This window comes from Lynx canadensis, chromosome B2 (genome assembly GCF_007474595.2).
Source record: "Lynx canadensis isolate LIC74 chromosome B2, mLynCan4.pri.v2, whole genome shotgun sequence".
In the NCBI taxonomy this organism is placed as follows: domain Eukaryota; kingdom Metazoa; phylum Chordata; class Mammalia; order Carnivora; family Felidae; genus Lynx; species Lynx canadensis.
The window spans coordinates 32,854,326-32,877,816 of NC_044307.1; the positions used below are offsets into that span (position 1 = coordinate 32,854,326).

Below are 23,491 nucleotides of genomic sequence, written 5' to 3' on the forward strand. Positions count from 1 at the left end.
ACAAGCCATACACTCATGAACTCCCTCTTCAAGTCTTCTTCAAGTAGAGTTTTTTGCCTCACAGCTTGCCAAGACTTCGGCATGACAACAAAAAGCATTTTTAAATGCGAATTCTCCAGAATCTCACTGTAATGCTGGCTTCTCACTCAAGCTGCAGCCTTCCAGTATACTCTAAAATGGTGCCATTTCACACTGTGTGTCCAGCCTCTGACGACCAGCATTAGCATAAGATGCCAGAGTACATGGAATTATCTCCAGAGCTGGTTTCTTTAGCAGCCATTAATATGCCACGTATGGCTTTCAAACATGGATATAATGATTACAAAGACCTCTAACAGTGTCTAGAGTACCCCGGCTGCCAATAGGTCCCTTTTGATATCTGCGCTCCAGAAAAATCTGGATAGGCGCAACAAGCCTCATTCTCCCTCTTGAATATCCTGCAGGATCTGGATGAGGTTTTCCAGGCCAAAAATATAGCCTGGATCTGGTCCATCATAAGTGGTATGCTCATTCCAGGAGCCTTTGTATGTTGTGTGAGCAAAGTCGATCATCCGGATGTCAACTTTGGAGAGGCTTCCAGAAGAGCTGCCGTGGTCCGGCTGCGGAGCCTCCGGAGGATGCAGGCCCTCTGAGGTCCTTTCTGGCAGCTCCTGCCCATCATAGATGATGAGGAGAGAGCTGGAGTAGAACCGGTACGAGCTCTGGTTCCGAATGACCGAGAGGAGGGCCCGAAGCTGGCGCTGGATGGGTTCCAGGAGCTCTGTCCGGAGGCGGGTTCCATCATGCAGGAACTGATGGAGGGCTTGTCTGAACCCCTCAACAGAGAGTTTTCTTCCATAATACTTGTCTTTGCAGAGAAAGTGCTTCTTATCAATTTGATAAACCTTCCAATAAAAAGAGAAAGAAAATGTGAAGAATTGCCAACTTAAAAAAAATATTGTCCCTGCTATGGTTGCAGTGTTACAAGCTAACGTGATATATAAACAGATTTCCGGGAGATGCAGGGCAAGAGTGGCTGAAATGAATGGAAGGATGATCTTTCATCAAGCACCAGTGGAACTTTCACATTTTAAAATGCTTTCTGTGCAGGCCTTTAATAGGAATCCAAGGTGTAAAGATCCTTCACTCCACAGAGGTGACCCTCCACCCATGAGGAAAAGCTTTGGATTGCCTTTCTTGTGAATTTCCAATGTCATCCTCCAGATCATGATTTAAACCCTGGCTTCTGGCCCTCTTCAATTCAAATATTAGCAAATCCAAACTAGTAAGCTTTAGCAGGAATCTGAAATCACAGCCAATGGCCTTGGAAAGCCAACTAGATTCAATTTTCCCCACTGAAGTTTATAAAGTCCTTTCTCTGCAGATTCTAAGGAAACAGAGCTCTTGGGGTAGAGCAGGGTGACTGAAGAGAAAAAGATAAAAAGATGGGCTCGATCAGGTATGGATCAGCCAGCGCAGCTGAGGGGAGCCTGGACTGGGTGGGTGGGGGGCAGTTCACAGCAGCTCTGTGGGGCTGGTGGGTCCTCCTTGGCACCAGCTCCTCTCCCCTCCCCTGTCATGTCTTGGCCACAGGAAGGGAGCAGATGGAGGAGATACTGATGGGGGGACAGTGGCAACCGCTCCCATTTCATTCAGATGGCAGAGGCTGTACTGAGGCCGGTGGCTGGCATGGCCATGACTTGGCACACCTTTCCCTGGCTCACCTGGGAAGGGCAGCCCATACCTGGCCAAGACAGTTTCTCAGGTCTTTCCTGCCTTCAGATTATGTGATATGTTTCTACCAGTGTGGAAAAAAATCAGAAAGATATGATAGACTTGCTTTGGAGGGCTGGACATCGGCTGCTAAATTAGCCGTCATAAATACACGACGGGTGTCACTGTCTAAATAAATCAGATCAATTTCAGAAGATTTGAGGTCCAGAGAGAGATTCCATTTACACCCCAAATCATCACACTGCATTCTCCTGAGGACTGCGTTCCAAGCCTCCCAAGGGACATCTGTGCAACAAATTTATAGACTCAACTTCCAGCTTCAAGGGGTGGCAGTTTCAATTAAGGAAAGCTTGAACGTGTACCGTCAAATCGGTGTCTGGTTTTGCTTTGAGGAGATAGACTGTAAGAGTGAACGCGTGGGGAAAGTTTATTTCTTCCCGTTCTGCAGCCCCTCTGCCACAAGCCACATCAGAGCTGCAAAAAACAGGGTAGAGTCTGGGCAATAAAAAAATTAACCGTTCCTTTGCCTCCGCTGAACAGGTTACCACCTTCCCACTTCACTAACCAGAACAGGCAGCGAAAAGCAGAAAAGGTGGAGGAGGAAGAAGGAATGGCTAATAAGAATTCAAAGAGCAGAGTGCCTCAACAGTCCCTGAGAAGGAGAGGTTCGACTTTATCATTCAAGTAATTGAGGAAGCGGAGTGCGCTGAGTGAGCGAGTGAGCGGAGAGGCTCCTTTTCAGCTCTTTCCTCAGCCCCTGCTCACACGCTGCGGTCAAAGGTCTGCTCTCACTGTGGGCAGGACCCATGTGGCCGCCGGGAAGTTCAGCTGCCAGAGACCCTGAGACCGAGTTTAAAAAATGGTGGATTTTTGACACCACTATCCTGAAAGGGTCTCTTAAAAAAAAAATCCCAGCGTGTCACAGACCGGGATATGCATTTCCGGGGCGGAAGGGCTGTGCCCGACTGCCTCCTGTGTTGCTTCCCAAGCGAAGGGCTCCGTGGGCAGTGGTGGCAGTTGGGAGACACCCTTGCCCCACAGTGGACGTGCCAGGATGCCCCGCCCTCCAGCGGGCCCTCTGCCACCTACCTGCATGCCGCAGATGCGGACGCCCAGGCAGGCTGACGTGCTCTGAGCACACTTCCTCATGTGACGGGCCTTCTTCTCCTCGGACACATCGTCCCCGTGCTGCCGGGTCCCCATCTTCAGGTCAAGGATACAGGGGTACTTGTACTGTGACACGACGTTTTCCAGCAACAGAAACCCTGGTCACACCAAGTTCAGGAAGGCTCCGAGGACGTGAAGGCCCCCACCCTGAGTGCCAGTCCTTCTCTCCCTTCTCTCCTTACAGACAAGTCCGGCGTCCCTCTTAAGAATTCAAGGTATTAGCTTTGCAGGCTGCTTTAATAAGTCCATTTACTTAGGGGGAGTTTATGAGCCTGTGAGCTGCTTTTCCTTTTCCTTTTTGCTCTGAGGTTGAAATTTAAATGCGGGCGTGAAATCCCTGGCAGGCCATGCCCAATTTACATTTTATAGCAGAAAATCATAAGGCTAAAACCTCAAGTCACTGAATGGGCCAATACCTTTTGGGAGAAGTGGGTTGATGTTAGCTTTGGAGATGAGTTGCAGGAATATTAATTTCAGCGGAGTAATTATCCTGCAAAAGCTTCTTAGGGATTAGGGTTGCAGATGTGTCTTAGTAAACACTGTGAAACCAGTCACTCGTTTGCAGGAAGGAGCCCGGCGCTGACAAAGGGGCATTGCAAGCCTAAATGTGCTCGCTGAGAACATGGCAGCCTGAGGATGAGGGGGTCGTGACTCCTCTAAGAGTCCACTTAGGGGCACTTCCCTGAGGGGGGAGCCACACCCCCTCACGCCATCAGCTCCACAGGAAGACATCTGCAGGGAGGATTTGGAGGGATAGAAGAGGGGATGGGGTGTGCCGCCCCCACCCGGCGTGGCAGTCATCATTCCTGTCTGCCCCCAGAGACCCCTGGCCCAGCCTGTCCTTGCTTCCCTGGGTGGCAGAGGCAGCGGCCTGACCAGATCCCAGTCTGACTTCCCCATCCGCTCTGACTTTTTTTTGGAGAGATGAGATTTCTTCTAGGTCCTAGGCTTGAGGGCTTGTGCCTCAGAGTCTCCCTCACGTGTCAGTCTCTGTCTCGCCACCCACCCCTCCCCTGGCCCTGTTCCCCTCCCACCTCCGTCGGCATGGCTGTTCTTAATCCCCACCCCCACCCCACTAGGGGGCAGGGAGTGCGGGCAAGGATACGATGCAGCTGGTTCTCCGGGTACTCAGTGCACAGGCGGGTCAGGTGGGCCAGGTGACACTGCAGACCCCACGGGTTAAAGCTCCTCCTCTCGGCCTGGTTTCCGTTAGCATCTTCCACCAGCGAGGACACGTGGGCGTTGAGGTGGAACTCTGACCTCAGGAGGGACGTGGCTGAGCTGTGGGCGAGGGAAGCGCACGACAGTCAGGGCACCGGTGCCTGTCCCTGTGACTGGGCTCTCCTGGGCTGGACGCTGAAGTGCACTGTCTCTGGCTACTCTCCAGGAAGCCTGCGGGGCCTCGGAGAGTCCCTCCTGCCGCATTCAGGCCCTGGGCACCAGATCAGGCCACCTTGCCGCCCTGGCAGGGGGTCCCTCTAAACCCCAGAATAATTCATTAGAGCGTGTCACCTCATCAGAGGGCTGTGGTGGTTTCAGTTCACTTGTAAGTGATCTGGATTACTCTCGCACTATTGAGGCAACATAGCACGGGGGCGGCGACCCTGCCTGGAATCAGAAGTCTCGGGGTTTAGGCTGTTTGTGTGCCGTGTTGTTATTTCCTCGAGACCTCAAAATGCCAACAGGGGTGGGAATCAGGGATCCTTGGTCCACCCTCTCTCCTGTCCTGTGCACCTTGGCTTCCCCATCTGTGAAACGGAGATAATGTGTACCCGCTTCCTGATGCTGAGCCAAGAGGCTTAATTACATCCGCTGTGCTCCTTGGGGAAGGGAGGTATTTTCATTGTATTAGCTCCCTCTTGTTTCCCCGTAAATGGTTTATAAGTCCCCAGGGGTGCTTTCCATCTGAGAAAGGTCAGCTAACAGTATCAGAGGTTTTGGAGACCTCTCCAGGACCTCGGGTGCCCTGAGCTGCCTGCGTCTCCTAGGTCCCGCAGGGTGGCTGTGTTGATCTCTCTCCTCGTCCCTTCCTGGCCCTTAAGGAAAGGTGATTTCTGACTACCATTAGCCACTTTGCTTCGTGTCAACTGTTCTGGGTCTTTGCATTCCACCCCCTCCCCCCACCAGAGACACTTCATGGTCTCAGTGAAACAGGTATGTAATTAAACAAGCGTGTACTAAATGCCTGCTCTCTGCAGGACTCTGCATGTGCGGCAGCTGCTGAGAGAAAGGCATCGGAGTCCTCCCTCTAAAATGGCATGAACGGAAGTCCTTTCGTTCCTTTGGTCACATTGGTGTTTCTAGATGGAGCCTTTATCTGAATTTCTCACTTTCTTGGCCCCATTGGGGAGCTGCTAGGCTTGGCCCAGGTGGGAGCGGTGCTGATCCCCAGTGGGTTTCTGTCATCCTGCCAAGTGGCCCTCACCTCTCCTTGAGTGAGTGTGCCAGCTGAGTGTGCTGCCACTGGGCGAGGGTGTGGGCGCCACCGCTGCCGCTGGTGGTCTGCTGGAGAGTCTGCCATATTGCCACTGCCGCCGACTCCGTGGAGACCTTGAAGGGCCCCCGGTTCTCCTTCAGTGGGTTCGCTACCAGGCTGAGATGGCCTCGGCTGTCTTTTCGGAGATGCACCGTGATGGTGCCTGCAGAGCACACGGGGGAGGGAGAGGAGGGGAAAACCAGATGGAATTTACCTGGTGGACGCGTGACAAGGGGTGACATCCTTTTGAATTGTAGTTCTAATGGCACTGATCGACCTCTCCGCTTCCCTAACTCTCCTCTCAAGGAAGAGCTATGGGGACTGTTCCAGAATGAGCCCAGGGCCATGGAGCCTGCAAAAAAAATAGCCTTGGGCTGATCTGGGCACAGCCTCTGCTTTATTGCATCTCTCTGTCCTTTCATGCTCGCAAAGCCGGTCCTGTACATTTTGTTCTCGCCTTCTGGTTCCTCTGTGCACAGTGGCACCTTCCCAGTGACAATACCGCTCTTCCAGAGGGGCCCAACTTTGGGTCATCAGAGCCGGTCCTCTGCAAAGAGGGCCCCCTCTCCCAGGGTGCCTTTGCGGGAAGTTGGGGCCCATCCCGTGCCTCCCCTTTGCCTCCTTCATCATCCTTGCTCTCCCTTCCTTTAATCTATGTCTGACCAGCTCCTGCCAGGAAGCTCGCCTCAGCCTTCTGGGGGCTCTGCTTCTCTGTTGCCTTCATTTATACCCTGTCCCCGCCCCGTCTCTGGCTTTAACACTGATGCTCACCATTTCCTTCAGTTATACACATAGCACATGAATATTATTGACAGAACATGGTTCTTTGATATAAAACAGAGGACTGGTGGGATTTCTCCAGCTATGGTACCTCCTGACCATTGGTGTTTGTAATCAAGGCACGACAGCCTGCTCCAGTCGCTGCTTATGAGAGTGAAGAGGGTGAGGAGACCCAGTGAACAAATGTGCTAATTGGGCTTCCCCTCCACGACGTCGGCCAGGTCAGGTAGTTAGCTCTGGCGTGTATGTCAATGCCTCTGTGGGCACCCCCTTTTGGATTTCTTGCTCAGAGGGCACAGCCCAGGTCTTTCTCCGTGGGGCTCAGTATCAGTGGGTGCTCAGCCTCGCCAGAGTTCTGGTGGAGGTGGAACCCTATTCTCGGTGGTGGAAGGAGACAGCCATGTGAATGGTTTTGTGAGGACTGGATCTCTGGAGTTCTTAGTTCCCTGTTCTTCTGTAGCTGATGCCATGAGTATTCAGTTTGCTCCTCCTCCCACCAAGCTTCTCTCCACCTGTCTCCAACCTGCCTTGTGCCTCAGAGGCTGACCCTGTGGGGTGCACCAGTGGCTTCCTTGCCCCCCCCCCCGCCCCGTTTCCCATGGGTTTGGCTAGTGGAGGACATTGGCACTGGCAGGAGATGGGGCGGGGAGGGAGAGAGGTCGAGGTACTTATCCCAGCGGCGCCCTCCCTGCTGCAGTGTCATCCTGTCCCTCTGTGGCCTTCCTCTTGCTGGGTCAGTGACACCACTCCCTGACTTCGGCCCTTCAGGTCTAGGGATGGTTACAGCCTTGCAGTGGTGCTGGTCCCTGGGTGCCTCGTCACCCCCAGTTGTTCCCTTAATCCTGCATGCCCTTCTACAAGCAGTCCCTCTAAAAATTCTCTTCATTTAAACCCCTTTAAACACACCGCTCATTTTCTGCTGGGACTCTGACTGAGAGAAGGTGGGTTGCATGTGATCATGTCCTCTCAGGTATTCATTTCCTCCCCCGACCACTTGGTCACTTTCTCAGCACAAGTGGTAATTTCTGCTGAACCAGCACTCAAGGCAGCTGATTTCCCTGCTCGCGTCCCTGCCCGGGCTGGTCAGGGCGGACGCTCATTTTCAGGGCTGCTCTATAATTCAGCAAGTCGCTCTTCAGGGCCATCTGCGTCTGGCTCAGCGGTCTCTCCGGGCCAGTCCTGTCATCTCAGATTCCCAGTGCCCTAATTTTGCAGCCTGACAGTGACATGCAGTTTTTTTCCAGTTCCTTTAAAAAAATTCTGCTCTGCCTCAGCATCTCTCAGGCCCCTGAGTCCTGTGAACTAGTGATGATACTACTAGTAATACTGTACCTGAACCTGGCATTTTGTAGTTTACCTGCACACTGGCACGCATCTCTCGGTGGAGCCTGCCTGAGCTGTGTCGCTCGTGAGAACAAGGGCTGATGCAGGTCAGGGCAAGAGCTACCGTAGTGATAATCTCTGCCAGGTGCCAGCATTGGTGCTTTTGCTTTGTTTCCACTGAGTGACACTTAGCCTGTAAGGTGCTTGCCTGTGGTCACCGAGACCCAGAGAGCTGGAATAACTTGCCCGAGGTCATACAGTTTGTGAGCAGTGGAGCTCTGAGAAGGCCACACCAGGTGCGGATACAGAAGAAGGAACAAGCTGTACCACGGAGCCAAGGACTTCATCGGGAGACTCCGGTGTCATCATGCTGTGTTTACTTGTGTGTAGACGAGGGACACTCCTGCTGTGTCCCTATCACATTTGTTTTGGCGATTCTGTTCCGTGGGAACAGTCAGAGAGGCCATGAGGCCACCAATGTGTGAGAGGGTCATCAGTACAGAGGGTTGGGAGTGCTGAGAAGCCTGAGGACATGGTGTTTACATTTCCATTCCTGTTTTCTCAGGCAGGAGGGTCTCTGTGCATGATCTGGGGAGGAGGACTGACCTAGAAACCAGCACCAGGCCCCAGAGCCACCACTCCACAGTGGAGAAAGGAGAGCACCGGCCTTGGTGCTTGTCCTTGAGGAGCTTGGAGTCTCCTGGCTGCCTGGGGGAGCCCTGGATGGTGTGCCAGCCAAGGGCAGGGCCCTTTGGGGACTTGTAAAGTTCAGCTCACCGTCTGGCCTCTCCCATCTGTGGGACTATGGTGCCAAGCCTGCAAGAAACCGCTGTCTCGGGGAGCCTCAACCCCGGGAGGCTTCCCTGGAAGGACAAGAAATGTGACCTTCATCCGCTTCCGTAGGCTCCAGCTCTTGTCTGGTCTCATCAGATCTGAGTGTCTAAATAAATGGAGGCGAGCAGAGGTGCAGAGAACCCAAAACCAATAAAATCCAAAAGGCATTTCTATTTCTCATGTTGTCAGAGCTACACAGCCAGACTCCAGGTCTGTGCCTTCTTGCTCCGGCTTCCTGCACGCCTCTGGCTCTGTGTCTCCATCTATCTGCCTTCCCTCCGTCTCCCACATCACTCTGCAGCTCAGCCCAGACCTTCCTTCTGAAGCCTGAGACCCATAGCAGATAGCTGCCTGGCCGTCTCAACATGCCAGCTCTTTACTGAAGCAGCGTGTCAATGGAATCCAGACTCCTCGGGGCCTGGATTGGTTTGTAGTCAAGAATCATGTTGGGCCTGGCCTGGCTTTCCAGCTTGCCTTGTGTGTCCGTGGGAACTAGGCCTCAGAGGGCCATGGGCTCCCGGCGCTCTGCGGCCTCTGCCTGGCCAGGGGAGCCCTGCCTGCCTGCTCACCAGACCTCCCCAAGCACCTCAACCTGCAGCCCTGCCAGCTGGGCAGACGAGAGTGCTTACGGCCCAACCGCCATGCCCGGAGCATCTCAGCAATTTCGGTTTGGCCAAGCAGCTTCCCCAGCCTCCATGAATATACTGTCATGCATTTATTTTTAAGCTCGTGAGAGCATTTATTTGCCGGTGTCTGTAATATGAATCTGGCTCGTCCGTCAACCAGCTGGACCTAGAAGTACGTCCTTGCTCACTCAAAGCTGACAGGTACACTGGGAGGCAGAGGGATGCAGCCCCTAAGATGTCATGGCCAAGGAGCCCAGCAGGAGGTCGAGGCAAGCTCCTGTCATGGGGAGGCTACCTTTGGGAGTGATATCCCTGCCTAACACTCCCTGATGCCACCACAGCACGGGGCAGTGAGAAGGGAGAGGGTGTGCTCCATGGCATTGCAGTGGCCACTAGAGAAACAACCCCTCTCTCTGGGGTCATTCCCATGGGGGAGAAAAAGGGAGACCCCCCTGTGGCAGCCTTGTGGGCCTTCGAGCCTCCCTGATCTAAGGTCACTAGCTGAGCGGATCAGGGCAAGTCACATCCCCTCCTTTGTTGGGCTAGATGAGCCCCTGAGCACTGGCATGTGAGGAGCCCATCTCTTGGGTGACCGTGCTGGTGGAGCGGGCCTGGGTGCCCGAGAGCCCACGCTTGGGAGCCAGACCTCAGAGCTTTGAATCCTGGCTCTGCCTCTCACTGGCTGTGTGGCCTGAGGCAAGTCATGTCACCTCTCTGTACCTCAGTTTCCTCACCTGTGAAACGGGGATAATAATAGTAGCTCCTTCAGAAGGTTGTCGTGAGGATTGAGTTAACACGTGGAAACTACTGAGTGAACACCAAGCTGACACCACTTTTCTTCTCCGGTGAAACAAGAAGCCCGCGCGGCCCGAGGGCCCTTGTAGGGACTGTTTCCCATCTAAAACCTGACCTCAGCAACCTGTTCCAGGCATCTGAGAGTGTGAGGGTCCTGGTTCGGCGCCTTTCTCTTGTGTCTCCCTAGATGTGTGTTTCCTTAGGTGGTGCCTGGCCCGTGGCACCTCATGGATTGTGTTCTGGCTGTTGAGTGAATCCGTGTTTCTGCATCATTGAAACCTCACGTTTGGGTGTCGCCCCAGTGTGGAAGCTCTGCCTCACCTTCAGCAGGGCTATGTGGTCTCGCCGGAGGGTGTCATGTGTTTCCCTGACCCAGTCCCCTCCCGACTTGTGTGGAAACAGCATCTCCTAGGGGAAGGCAGAGACTGAAGCATGCTCTATGGCCATTGATACACGTAGCTGTGATGCCTTGGCTGAAATTAATCTATCAAGTCAGCAGGGCCCTAAGGCAGGCAGTACTGGGATGGGCCCAACTAGAACTGGGAGGCAGGGTGGAGTAGGGGTCTGGACAGTAGACCAGTGCCTGAGGGTGCCTGAGAGTGGTGCCATTGTTCTCCTGCCCAGAGGAATGGGCACGTGTAGACACGTGGGACACAGGCAGAGCATCAGGATGGGGTCCTGCAGACCAACCAGCCTCCTTCACTTTCCTGCCTTGCCTGTGGCCGTCCTGGCAGTCTGTCTCAGCTTCAGAGCTGTGTCCAACAAGCGTGAAATGCTGTGGGCAGGAGGCCACCCCACGCAAGATCCTGCCACCGCTTTGCTAGGTTGAGTTTAGTTGCAAAAGGACAGACATTCATTCCAGTGGGTGCTCTGACAAGATGGGCAGTGACCCACAACTGATGGGCAACACCGGCCTACGGCCCCAGAGGCCTCAGGGGAGGCCCACACAGGCTGCACACCACCCGTCCGCCCCTGTCTCTTAGCGTATGATGCTCGTGGGTCTTGTCTTAGACTCTCAGAAGGTCTTGGCAGGCTGGGGCTGAAGCAATGCCTAGGGCTCATTGACCCCCTATCAGTAAGTCTCAGTCTGGAACACGCTAAATACACATTCCTGGACCCTGACCCCAGGGGTTCTGGTTCACAGGTCTGGAATGGAGCCTGGGAATCTGCATTGTAACCCACACACCAGCAATTCTGGTAAAGTTGGTCAATCCCAGGTCACACTCTGAGAAACACCCATATAGATAGGCTCCATCCTTCCCAAGTATCTTCATCATTGAAATGCAAGTGAATTTTTGGCTGACTTATTTGGAGATTATCATCACTTTTACTACAGATGCTTAGATAATGAGGGCAGAAGCTTGTAGTCACAACATCTAAACACCTTTAAAAGAGATTTTTGGGCACTCATCCCATTGTGTGTCCGTGGGAACTAGGCCTCAGAGGGCCATGGGCTCTGAGCTGCATTTACTGAACTGTGAACTGCATTTACTGAAGGCTGGGTGTGCACAAAAAGCCTGCCCCATGGATGCTGGCCGGCTGCCAAGAGTGCCCCTGCCTGGAGTCCCACAGACGGCAGCCCTCCCCACCCCGCCTTCACTCCCCAGAACCCACCTTGTGCTCGGATCTAGAACATACACTGCTCTGTACCCAGTTTCCCCAGCTAAACCTCAAAGGCAACCCATGGCCCTGGCTTTGCCACAAGTTGAGGGCAGGAATTCTGGTTTTCTAAACCTGTCGGGTCCCAGCTCCTTCATGCCCTGACCCAGGCCTGAGGCTCCTCTCACCCGCCTGGGCCTCCAGAGGTGAAGGAGGCCTCAGCCCGTCCTGTCTTTCCCAGCCCTGGTCACGAGACCCAGCCATGGCACTCCCGAAGCACAGACCGGATACCCTAGCAGAGCAGGGTGGGGCCGGGGTATCATTTTATTCCGTTCTCAATTCCTCGAAGTGTGGTGGCTTTCGCTAATTTGTAGGGTTGCCAAACGGCATTAGACTCCAGGCCCAGAGGCTTGAAGGGTTCAGAGAAACTAGGACAGTGAAGGCCAACCGGGCTGTGGGAGGGGGGCGTGTCTCCGTGGCAACTCTTACACACACCACCCGGCACGAGGAAACGGCGGGCGCACGCGGCTAGGCCTCCCCCAGTGTGGCAGGCACAGAGCCGTGTCTGGACACTCACCTTTGTACTGAGGAGTGAACCGCTTCATGGCCAGAGGCAGGGATTCGTAGAACCTCTGCTCCCGGGAGACGAGGGGCTTGCACACAGTGTGCTCATCATACTTCATCACGCTCAGGTGCCCCCCGACCTGGTGCAGGAAGGGCTGTAGCTGCACGCCCACTCTGGCATCCCCGGCATCCGTGCTGTCCTGCACAACCATGTGTCCACAGGAGGAAGGCCTGGGGTAGGGGTAGCGGCTCCTGGACAGGAGGCGGGCTGTCAGCGTTCCCCAGCTTTCTCCTTCTTGGCCTTCGCCACCGTCAGGGCACAGCTGTCTCTCTGTGAGCCTGGGAGGGGACCCCTGAGAGCAGAGGAGGAAGGTAGAAATGACGTGAGGGAGACGGTGTGCTGGGGGAAGCAGAAGGACCCACGGTTCCCAACCACGACCCACTGGTAGTTGAACAAGACTGTAAAGAGACATCAATCACTTCCAGAATAATCTGTTGCAAGAAACTGGTAACAGTGATTGCCTCCAGGGAGCCAGGATGAGAGGTAGACTTCTGTAAATACTGTTCTGTGCCTTTTGAATTTAAATACTCAAACAATTAAAAAAAAATCAAATAATATACACAACTGTAGGCTTCCAGAATGCAGAGATTGTCTTGACTCCTGTCATGGTTCCTGCCTGCCTTTGGGAACGTCTGTTCTAGGCCCAAGAATAGAGCAGAGTCCCCGCTGTTGGGGCACTCGGCCTCTTGCATGGATGGGCTTAGGGGGTACAGGAAAGCTTCAGTTTTGTACGGCACAGCTGTGCACATCCGTCTGCATCATGGCTCCACAACATAATTGCTGTGTGACCTTGAGAAGTTACCAAACCTCTCTGGGCCCCACTTTCCCCATCTATAGAAAGAAATAGTAAGGATACCTACCTCATGGACTTAGGACAAAATTGAGATAAAGCCCATGAAAAGGTTAGCTGAAGGCCCAGAGTTAACTACTCAATAAATGTGATTTATCATTATTATTTCTAGCATTATTGCTGTGGCGGTCGTATTTTCCCAACAGCTCTGGGTTGTAAGAAAGGGAGACTTTCTCACTGCCGCTTTGCACGTGAGGGAAGCGAGGCGTGAAATGCCCTACCTGGGCTCTGGTGCGGACCAGGAGCGAGACAGGAGCAAAGTGGGGGCCGCCTGTCTCTGGGCCTCATCCTCTGTTACCTGCTGTTCCCTTTCCCTCCTGAAGGGTGGGCTTGCTGGAACTCTGGGCTGGAAATGCAGCCCCCAAAGACTTCGTGACTTTGTCTCAGGAGAGTGCCAAGGAGACACTGTGAGGGGAGGCTCTTCTGGCCACATACGTCCTGTCCTGTGTGAGAGGACATTCTCACAGGGGTGCCCATCACTGCCGAGTTATTAATTCTCTTCTCCGCTGGACTCCTGGCCACGGATGCCACCGAGCTAGGCAGGACTGGACATGATTAACATTCTAAATGACCTTCAGTCCAGACCATGGGCACGGCCAGCTGGCTGCATGCACAGAGTACCTATCAATTTGTTCAGGACCCCAGCCCAGAGACACCCCCGCCACCCGCCTAGACCTCTGGCACCAGGTGGCAGTGAAAGCCTCAGCCCAGCCCATTTATACGCCCCACAGCCCTACAAGGGCCTCTTTCACGTTGGCTACTGTCTTTCAGGCCACAGAGTGCCCCTTTAGGAAGGGTGAGGCGTTTTGTCTGGTATGTGCCTTTGCTTTGCTGGATGCAGGGTGAAGCTTCTGAGAGCTGCCTGTGTGGCTGGAGCGTGACTGGGGAGGTCAGGGCTGCGGGGCCAGGCGACAGGTGTGTGTGTTGTGGGGGTGGGGGCTGAGGCCCGATGGCAAGGGGCCGAGCTGACACAAGAGCCGAGGCCTTAATCCCGTCTGCTCTAAGACGGCACAGACAGAGCCCCATTTGGAGCCTGGTCCACAAGCTGGGAAGGTGGTAGGAGGCATCTAGATGCAGAGGCAGATCAGAAACTGGCTCGGGGATCAGTGGGTATATGACAAGATAGCACAATTGTTTGGCAAACCCAATTCTGCTTGCAGATTTGGTGAAGGCAAGAAGGAAGAAAGAAGAGAAAAACCAAAGTGGCCCAGGACCACCAACCAGGCCTGGGCTTGCTGAGCAAGCACTGACAGGTCCAGCTGGTACCCCAGGCAGCCGCGCTGGGCGGCCCACCGCCCTTCTTCCCCACGCTTCTGTCTCCCTAAGGAGCTCTAAGGACATCAGTGTCACCCTGCCGTGGTGGTGTGGGGAGGGAATAACAATAAATGGTGATAAACCCAGAGTGCTTTCTGTGTGCCAGGTCTCTGTTATATAGATCAACCCAGTTAAGCTTCACAACTACCCTATGAGGTAGTGTTAGCAGTCTGTTTCACGGATGGGGAAAATGGGGCACAGAGAGGTTAAGTAACTTGCCTATGTGCACGACGCCGTTAAGGACGGGGCAGGGATTTGAACCCAGACACCTTAGCCCCATGGCGCATTTACCCGCCATGCTGCGGGGCTGCTGAGGGCTGCTGTGGATCCACTTTGACAGGAAACTGAGCCCCAAGGAGGCTGGGACTTGGCCAAAGTCGCTCGCAAGTCACTGGCTGTGCTAGGACGGAACCCAGGTTTTCTTGTCCCCCAGGCCTGGTCTCTCCTTTCCTGACCACCCCTAGCCTTCCTCCTCCAACCTGGTGAAGTAAGTGCTTGTCCTAGTGGTGGGTGGGCTCCGTACCTCTGCAAAAACCATCATGAGGGGTCCAGGGAGGTCTACCTATAGAGCTGGGGCTTGAGGTACTTTCTGGCTAAGGATGTCAACAAGACCCGAGAAGCACTGGCATCCCCAGATGTTCTCAGGAGCCCTGGCTGAACTTTCTCAGAGAGCGCAGAGCGAGCCAGGAAGACCCTGGGTCTCCGAGGCAACCCATGGCACAGCAGTGCAAACTTAGGGTGGGTCGTAGTGATGGGGAGTCTGATGGGTAGTCAGCCTGTACTTTAAAAAAAAATCTAGACTTGGGGCACCCGGCTGGCTCAGTTGGTAGAGCATGTGACTCTTGATCTTGGGGTCATGAGTTTGAGCCCCATGTAAGGCATAGAGATTACTTTAAAAAAAAAGTTAAAAAAAATCTAGACTCAACAGATAGGGCAATGGAGATCCTTCCTCTCGAGGGTCTCCTCAGGGTATAGAGGAGGTGATAGCATAGTACAGTATGATCTGGGGTTCTGACACAGGTTGGTGCGAAGGGACAGAGGGAGGCTGGAGGGCAGTGGCATCCACACCAGAGCACCTGCCTGAGCTGGGCAGGTAGGCTTTGTGCTGCTCAGGGAGGCACACTGTGGCTTCCCCTTGACACTGATGCCGACCTTCCATTCCCAAGGAAACTCAGGATGTCACTGTCTTTGCGTGCAGCCTCCTGCTCTGTGGGAATGAGCGAGGGAAGACCTCCGTTCTTCCCCATCCTCCCTCAAAAGTCCCGAATAAGTAATTCAAGCTGACAGATCTTTCTCAACCCAGACCTTCCTTTTGCCACATGCAGGCACGTCTGTCATTGGCGTGGGCCTTGGCCTTCGATCAGTGCCTCTGGGCCCTGTTCTGTTTCCTCAGAGCACTGGGCAAGGAGTCCAGGGCCCACATCTGTACCAGGCATTCCCACTAGCTTGTTGAGGCCCCTAGGACGAACCGGTAACATTCGTCTGAGTCTTGGTTTCCCGCCCACTGCCATAGCCTTGTCACGATGCTCAGATGACAAAATGCACAGCATTCCTTTGTGGAGTCGTCTCCCCAAGCGTCTCCACCACTCGAGGCTTGTCACTGCGTGGGTTGTTCTCGGGACTGACTCAGCTTGGGTGCTGGGAAGGCAGGTGAGGCGCCGCCTGAGACAGGACCTTACACCCCTCTGACACACTTGCTGAGAACGCTGGGCTCTCTCTAGTGCGTCAAAAGGAGACAGGTGTCACTCTCTCCAGCCCACGCCTGCCCCCAGAGGCCCACAGCTGCCCCCCTCACCCAGCATCCTGCCCTTGTGTTCCTTGGGGAGGGAGGAGGAGAGACCGAGGGAGGGAAGAGGGTCAGATGCCCCCAGCCAGAAGAGCTCAGCTTAAAGCCCCCTCCCCCCGGAGTGGTGGACAAATGGCCCCAGGTCCCTGTGTCCTCCTCCCCTGTCGCTGGGTTATGTCCTGAATGAAATAACTCTGGGCTCACTCCAGGAGACTCAAGGGCTAAATTCTCTGATGGGCCCCCCATCCAGCTGGTTGTTAAATGCCTGTGTCAGTGTAGCCCCAAGGGTCCTGAGTCAGCCTGCTGTAGGGTTGCAGGACACTCCCTGGGCTGAGGGGGCGGGGGGTGGTCATGGACAGCAGGGCCTGCAGTTGTATTTGGCTTCCAGAATGGAGACAGATGACAATACAAGTGATGCCAGGGACAGTGACAGAGGCCACCATCAAGCTGAGGTGGATGAGTGCCTCATGGCTCATCACTACCAGTTGGCATGTTTTATTTCCTGAGAGTCTGTGTGTGTGTAATCTCTACCTACATACGAAACCCAAGTTCGTTAAAAATTACAGAAGATAGGCCTCTTTTCAAGCTTGCCACTGCCATTTTAGAGGAAGATGGCAGGCGAAACCACAAATCAAACTTGTACCAGTGCAAACTTGGACTAAATTAGTCCTGAACTATATCTCATGAAAGCCTGTCAGTTCCTTATACCTGGAAACAAGCTGGCTGACTGCGGTCATTGTCAGCGCTGTTCACCAAGAGTCCGGTCTTTCCTGTGGGAATGTGGGAAGATTGCACTTCCCTCGCCCTTTGGAGGTAAGTACAGCCACGTGATTTGCCTCCACCAACACAACGGGAACGGGAGTGACATACGTCACTTCTGGTGGGAGCGGTAAGCAGTTCCACACTGGCCCTGGTCATCTCGGAAGCACGGTCACTCTCTGAGTGACTCTGCATGTTGGTAACGCAGCCTAATAGAGAAGTACATCTGTGCTCTAGTAGGCCCCTGAGATTTGGGGGTAGTTTGTTATACAGCACAGCCTGGTGCATCCTGACTAATGGACCCACTCACGGCCCAATCCCCAGCATGGAGCCTGGAAATGGAAAGCAACCTCACTTGAATTGGGCCCTCAGATACTTCACTGCACAAATATATCCTATATGATGGTAGCTACTCCTGCGAATCACTGGCTTTATCATCCCCATCTCTGTTTCTGAAGAGAGTCATTTTCAGGTGGAGAAACTGAGGGTCTGAGACGTTAAAGAGCTTCCTCACAGCCCAGAGCTAGTGAGTACTCTAGGTGGGATTCAGCCATAGGGGGCCTGTCAGTTCTAAAGGCCTGAGGGTCAGGGTCCTGTCCGAGGCCCTCTCCACGCTGTGTGCCTTAGTGGCCAGAAATGGGGGCCTTCCAGGAGCTTGCACCCGGCTGGGCAGTGTGCTGCTGGTGGACGGGGTCCGACGGGGCGCTCAGCGGTGTGGATTCGCAGTGCCGAGGGTGAAGGCCCCCTCCTGTGGGCCTCCTGTGGGCCAGTCTAGACCTTCCCCAAGCCACACCACCATCCAGCATCGTCTTCCGGCCGGAACAGTAATACCCTTGGAGCACGATAACTTCTCAAATGTATATAAACACTTTGGTGATTATCAAAAGACAAATTCATTTAAAGGCATTACTGAGTTCCTAGTAGTTTTTATCAGCATCCATTTTCTCAATCAACGGATACTAAAAGTATAATGAGTATCGCAGGGGGACTCGTAGGGAACAAATTATGTTGAGATGGAGCCCTGGTTGAAAAGGTTGGGAGGGATACTGCTGTCGGCTGAGGAGGGGTGGCGTCACAGGTCCAGGATGGGGTCTGAGACGGGGAGAGATGCCGGCTGGGCCGGGGGGGAGGTTGAGGAGGGGCTCTGAGTGGTGGTAAGTCTCAGGGAGGGGATGTGCAGGGAGCAATAGGGAAGAGCCAGGACCAGCCAGGAGACCAGAGGAAGGGCTCTGAGTGGCGGTAAGCCCGGCCTGCTCAATGCCCTCCGAGCTGCTCTAGTCACTGGCCTAGAGGGGGCACAGAGAGGGCCTGGCCACACGCACCGGAGGTGCCCATCTGGCTCCTGCTCAGGCCAGGGAGGAGGGGGCTGCTTGAGACCGTGAGGTGTGGAAGCCTTCCAGACCGCATCCCCATAAGTCTGATGGGGGAGCGTTCAGGGTAGGAGATAATTACGAAACAGCTTGTGTCAAAAGCAGACCGCAGTATGAGATGTGTCAGGCTGCGGACTCAAAACCAGCATGGTTTATGGGTGCCCTCTCGCCTCTGAAGCTCTGCCGTACATTTCACGGGTCTCTCGGAGCCAGAGGTTTGGTACAAGTACCATTCAATGTCTTTGCGATGCCCAAGGGAGCATTTTTTTAATCTATTAGAGATGAGAGGACCCGAAAACCGTTTAAAACTGCTTAGGTCGTAATGGGCAGGAGGATTTTGGAGTTTCTCATGTGGCAGAGGGTTGTGTATCATCCGGGGCCATCCAAGCCGGGAAAGCACAAGATTATTTTCTGGGGAAAAAAAAGTCGTGTTTTAAAATCCATTCTAAAAATGACTCAAGGGCTGTAGGATGGTGTGTGCCCCCCGTCTGCGTGGTCCCCCACCCGATGGGATCAATACCGAACACTGGGGGACTTCACACATCACCTTCCCAGCCGTGGCTGAAGTATGTGGCTTTGCAGAGCCTCTGTTCCCCAGGGAAGGCTTGACACCCAGAACCACAGAGCAATGCTTCATATTCCCCAGTCACACAGACTTATTTCGGGGCTGATTTCATCCTTTGAGAGAAGATTTTTTTTTTTCTCTCTTTCCTTTTCTCTTAACATTTAAAATCTCCCAATGTTCCTCCAGTTTGAGGACCAAATGCGATTTTAATACAGCGATTATTAGTTTAGAAGCCCTTCAGCCACTGACAAATGTCCTTAGCAGCAGCAGCAATGTTCCGAGCTTGCTGTCAGGGCGGGAGACGCATGGGCCAAAGATGACTCAAGAATCCAAGTGCCCCTGGAAGGCCTGCTCTGGGAGAGGCAGAGGCTGGGAGGCTTCTCCCTCCCCAACTCCTGACACATCTTGACCTCATGACAGCACCACGGGGCCTCGGCCACCTTGCGCCTGGCTAGTAATGGCTGCACAGCATCTTCCAACTCCCTGCACCCCCTCAGGACCTCACCCCCTTGAAGCTGCGTCCAGGATCTTGGATACTGCTCACCACCCAGACGTGCACGTTTCCCAACCTCTGGCCCCCTTTGCCGCCTCTCCCCACCTTTCTCTTAAGTACTACGATCAGCAGCCACCTGCCTTAGATAAGAGGCCTTTGAGCCAGAGATAGAAGGTTTTGTCAGTGGTTAGCATGGCAACTTTGTGGCTGCAAGAAGAAACGGCCTTTTAAGGTCAAAATGCGATAATGGGTGGAGCAAGCGTGTGAGCGTGCGGCCGAATGTGTGAGTGCGCGTGTGTGAGTGTGCGGTCCCCACAGAGAGGGACTGGCCAACTCTGGTGAGCGAGCCTGTTCAGGGAGAACGCAAGCCGGCGTCTCCCCAGCAGAGGGCAGCAGCAGGCATGCCAGAACCGCCCAGAGAGGGAATCACTGCGGCCCACACTCCACAGCCAGCCAGCCCCGGCCCCCCCGAGGCGGGACACATCCTGGACCTGGGTTTGCTAGGCCTGTCCTCACAGAGCCCAGAACGGTGGCTGAAGGGCCTGCCTTACCCAGGGCCGGTTTCTCAAGAACTCAGAAGTTGGCACCAAGGTCAATGCCCCTCCACATTCCCTCCTCCTCTCACTGCACCCCACTTTTTCTAAGGGGTATCTGGCCGGAGGAGTGGGGGGAGCTTCCCGCCCTTGGTGAGGAATGTTCTGAGGAGTGGCGTGCCTGGCTCCATTCACGGTGAGGCCAGGCACAGGGCTTGCCAAAGAGGAACAGGGCACAGGAGCTGGAGGGCACCTTTGAGTTGACGGGAACGTGGTCCTCGGCCTCTCCGCTCAACCAGTCCCTCCCTGGGGCGGCTGGACCCCACTCCCCCTGCAGCTACAGGTGCTCCGGTCCTGCTCGATGAGGAAGAGTAACCAGCACTCAGTGAGCCCCTGCGTCCCCCATTCCTGGAGCTCCTCCCGGCCTCTCATCTCACTCCCCTGAACAACCCAATGCTCGTAAAGTTGATTGCTGTTCCCTGTGGCTGCTGGTGAACAAGATAGCAACCATACGGCAAGGATTTATTCAGGTGCCCTGCTCCCAGCAGGAGTAAGTGGGGGTAGTGGGGTGGGGGAGGTGGGGAGCCACGGGATGGCTCAGCCTGGCCTGCCGTCCCCAGGATGCCCTGGGACAGAGCACTGGGAGGCTCCCAGGGGCCACAGGCCCTTTGCAGAGGAGGAGTTTTTCAGATCTCTGATAAGGAGATCTGAGGGAGTTCTGGGGGATCACAGCACAGGAGGGGACCAGGAGACCTGGTTCTGCCTCAGATTCCCTGTCCCTTTCTCTCTGGGCCTCATTTTCCCTTTCTGCACTGAGAGCTCTCTGACCCAGCCATATTCTCACCCTCCTGTGGGACAACTGGCCCTTCAAGTCAGCAAGGTGGGTTGGGGGTGGGGGTGGGGTGGGGAGTGGCAGGAGGTGGTTGGCGGAGCCGCTTTCAGATTAAAAAGGACTTAGAAGACATAGTGACCCCGTATACCTTGATTAGATCCTGGTGTAAACAAAGCAATATGAAACATCTAGGGGGGCATTGGGGAAATTTGAATATGAACTAGATGTGGACGGTCTTTGGGAGTTGTTAATTTTGTTAATGGGATAATGGCATTGGGGTTGTGTAAGAACTTACTGAAGTACTTTCAGGGGATTGTGGTGATGTCCATAAAGGACTTCAAATACCTTGGCCTTAGAGTAGTCGATGAAGCAATTACGGCCAAGGTCAAACAACCGTGTAAATCCTGGTGTAGGATATGCAAGCATTCATGATATCATGTCCTCAACTTTTTCCTGTAGGCTTAAAGTTTTTCATAGTAAAAAAGGTTTAGACATAAATTGGTAGCTTTTAAAAACTGGAGAAGCCTGGGTCCTGCCCCATGGGATCAGAATCTTTGGAGAAGGAACCAAGCGTGGATGTTTTTAGGTCCCCAGAGATCCTGAGGACTGTGACAGGCCCAGACAGGTTCAGGTCTCAGGTTTACTGGAGGGCCACGAGGACCCAGGGCAGGGGGGCCCCTGATGGTGCCGGTGGTCTACTGACACTCCACGGGGGCACCCCATACCCAGGCCACGGCTACTGCCCACAGGCCCTGACATCATCCCAGCCTCGCGCACCGCCCCCACCCTGCGGAAGGGTGGGGCTGCTGGGACAGGACACACCGTTCTGGGAGCCCAGGGGGCATTGCCAACTTCTCCTGGGACAGCTGCCGCTGTTAAGGGTTAAACGGTGGGAATCGTTGGCTCCAACCCCTGTACCTGCCACACAGCTTCCTCTACAGTCCCAGCGCACCAGAACCCTCCCAGCCTTCATGCAGGAGCCAAGGTTAGAGACTTCTGGACACCCTAGGAAGGGTTGGAATTACTCTAGGGGAAGGGCACAGAGATGGGAGAAGAGCGAACGACAGAATTTCCGTGTCCCTGAACCGACCCAGCACCCCCTCCATATACACAGGTACGCACAGATGTACAGACACACACAGACAGACTGGCACCTCCACTGGGTGGGGCCTTGTCGGGATGTAGGGGGCTGCCCTGTCCTGCACGGACCCTCAGGCGCCATCAACCAGGCCCTCCCTGCCCTATCCCCTGAGGCAGCACTCACCAGGGCCTCCTTCCTGGAAGGGCAGCAGGGAGTGTCTGGAAGGGAAGATCCAGCGGAAAATAGTCTTTTTCAGTGCCTGTCTGACTGCAGGCCCTGGGCAAAGAAAAGGCCCTTCCCAGTGTCCAGCACAGAGAACTCCCTGTCCACTCTAGCGCTGGTGGAGAGGTCTGCCTAGACTCAGGTCTGCCCAGTGGCCCTGGGGAAGGGAGGTCACCTGACCCTCGGGAAGGGCTGGCGGGGGCTGGCATGCCCAGCTGTCAGCTGGTGTACGGCTGCTCTGAGCAGGGCCTGAGGGCCTAGGAGGGAGGGGGGATGAAGAGGAGGAAGAAGAGGAGAGGTCTGAGAGAAGTGTTTTGCTCTGCTGCCTGGATGGCAGGCCCTGTGCATCAAGGGCCGATTGCGTAAGGACCCTGGCTGTTTTTTCACTCCTGGAGGTAAGGCTAGGCTAGGGGATCGTGTTCTCCCTTCCTTTCTTCTCCGTTCCTCCACCCTGTTCCCCACTGCCAGTTTGTCCCATGCTGTGGCCTCCAGTGAGAGGGAAAGTCATGTAGGAAGACAGCTCATCAACACTCAATCAACTTGAAGACAGTCAGTCGAGTAGTTTTGGAGGCCCTTCTGTTCCGGATGCTCCGCTAGGCTGACCCAGGAACCTGCCAGACCATGACTCTTGACAGGGGATTACAGTGCGGGTGGAGGAAGGGGTGTTCAGCAGGTTGAAGGGCAATCCCAATGCATTTGGTGGGAGAACATGGAGCTTAGGGGGGCCCCTCACCCAGCCTTGGGGGGAGCAAGGAAGGCATCCTGGAGGAAGTAGCCATCAGAGACCCGAAGGACAAATGGGGTCATCCAGGTTGGGGTGGGGAGAGGGTGGTGGGAAGAGCACTCTAGCTAAGGGAGAGCATGTGCAAAGGCCCAGAGGCATCAGGGAAGAGGGTAGTCAGGGAGGTGGAGGCACTCAGAGCACTGGAGCATGAGAGAGGTGGGGAGTGATGACAGGTGAGTCTGCAGTGAGCGAGGTGGGTCTCACAGGCCTCTAATCTGAGCTTCTCAGGAGAAACAGAAGGGCTTTGTATCAGAAAGGGCCAGGCTCAGGTTTGTGTTTTGAGCACATCCATTCTTTTTCTTTTTTTTTTTTTTTTTAATTTTTTTTTTTTTCAACGTTTATTTATTTTTGGGACAGAGAGAGACAGAGCATGAACGGGGGAGGGGCAGAGAGAGAGGGAGACACAGAATCGGAAACAGGCTCCAGGCTCTGAGCCATCAGCCCAGAGCCTGACGCGGGGCTCGAACTCATGGACCGTGAGATCGTGACCTGGCTGAAGTCGGACGCTTAACCGACTGCGCCACCCAGGCGCCCCAGAGCACATCCATTCTTATTTGAGGAGGAGTGGATCAAAGATGGGCAGACAGGTTATGAGGCTGCCAGATACTGCCTTCCGGGTGAGTCCAGCGTGGTGGGGAGAAGAGGCAGTGGAGTGGAAGGGAATGGTAAGTTCGTGAGATGTTGAGGCAGGTTTGACAAGGTCTGGTGACATGTGGATGGGGAGAGATGGGGTGTGGGTAAAGGACAGGGGCTCGTTAAGCGTCAGGCCTCATGTCTGAGTGACTCTGGACCAAGTATTAGGAAGATCTGAAGTCTGCCCTTCAGGCGACTCATACCCCGGACTTCTGGCTGCCGTTGTCTGGGGCACTGGGTGCCCCACTGGCCCAGGACCTTAGGCTGGCCCTGCCCGGGCTTCTCCAAGTGTGGGCACTCAGCCCCCGAGGCTCGGCCACAGCCATGGGCT

At 54.6% G+C, this 23,491-nt stretch overlaps 1 protein-coding gene across 2 annotated transcripts; it reads right to left on the bottom strand.

Moving 5' to 3' along the window:
* Positions 1-395: 395 nt before the first annotated feature.
* On the bottom strand, positions 396-21,771 carry IP6K3 (inositol hexakisphosphate kinase 3). 2 transcript variants are annotated; one of them, XM_030315281.1, is made up of 6 exons: positions 21,705-21,771; positions 11,891-12,230; positions 5,306-5,519; positions 3,986-4,161; positions 2,803-2,978; positions 396-884 (listed from the first exon to the last, which is right to left on the bottom strand). In XM_030315281.1, the coding sequence occupies exons 2-6, from the start codon at positions 12,087-12,089 to the stop codon at positions 417-419; spliced, it is 1,233 nt and encodes a 410-aa protein (XP_030171141.1). In that variant the 5' UTR covers positions 12,090-12,230; positions 21,705-21,771; the 3' UTR covers positions 396-416. The 2 variants fall into 2 exon arrangements, with proteins under 2 accessions (XP_030171141.1, XP_030171140.1); XM_030315280.1 differs by lacking the exons at positions 11,891-12,230; positions 21,705-21,771 and having other exon boundaries at positions 5,306-6,236.
* Between the last annotated feature and the right edge of the window lie 1,720 nt (positions 21,772-23,491).

Excerpts from the sequence above, each read along its gene's own strand:
- IP6K3 (XM_030315280.1), bottom strand. The coding sequence starts at position 5,802 with ATGTACAGGACCGGCTTTGCGAGCATGAAAGGACAGAGAGATGCAATA. Across the intron at positions 2,979-3,985 it reads CCCGGAGAACCAGCTGCATC|GGTTTCTGTTGCTGGAAAAC; the intron begins GTATCCTTGCCC and ends TGGTGTGACCAG. Across the intron at positions 885-2,802 it reads TCCGCATCTGCGGCATGCAG|GTTTATCAAATTGATAAGAA; the intron begins GTAGGTGGCAGA and ends TTTTATTGGAAG.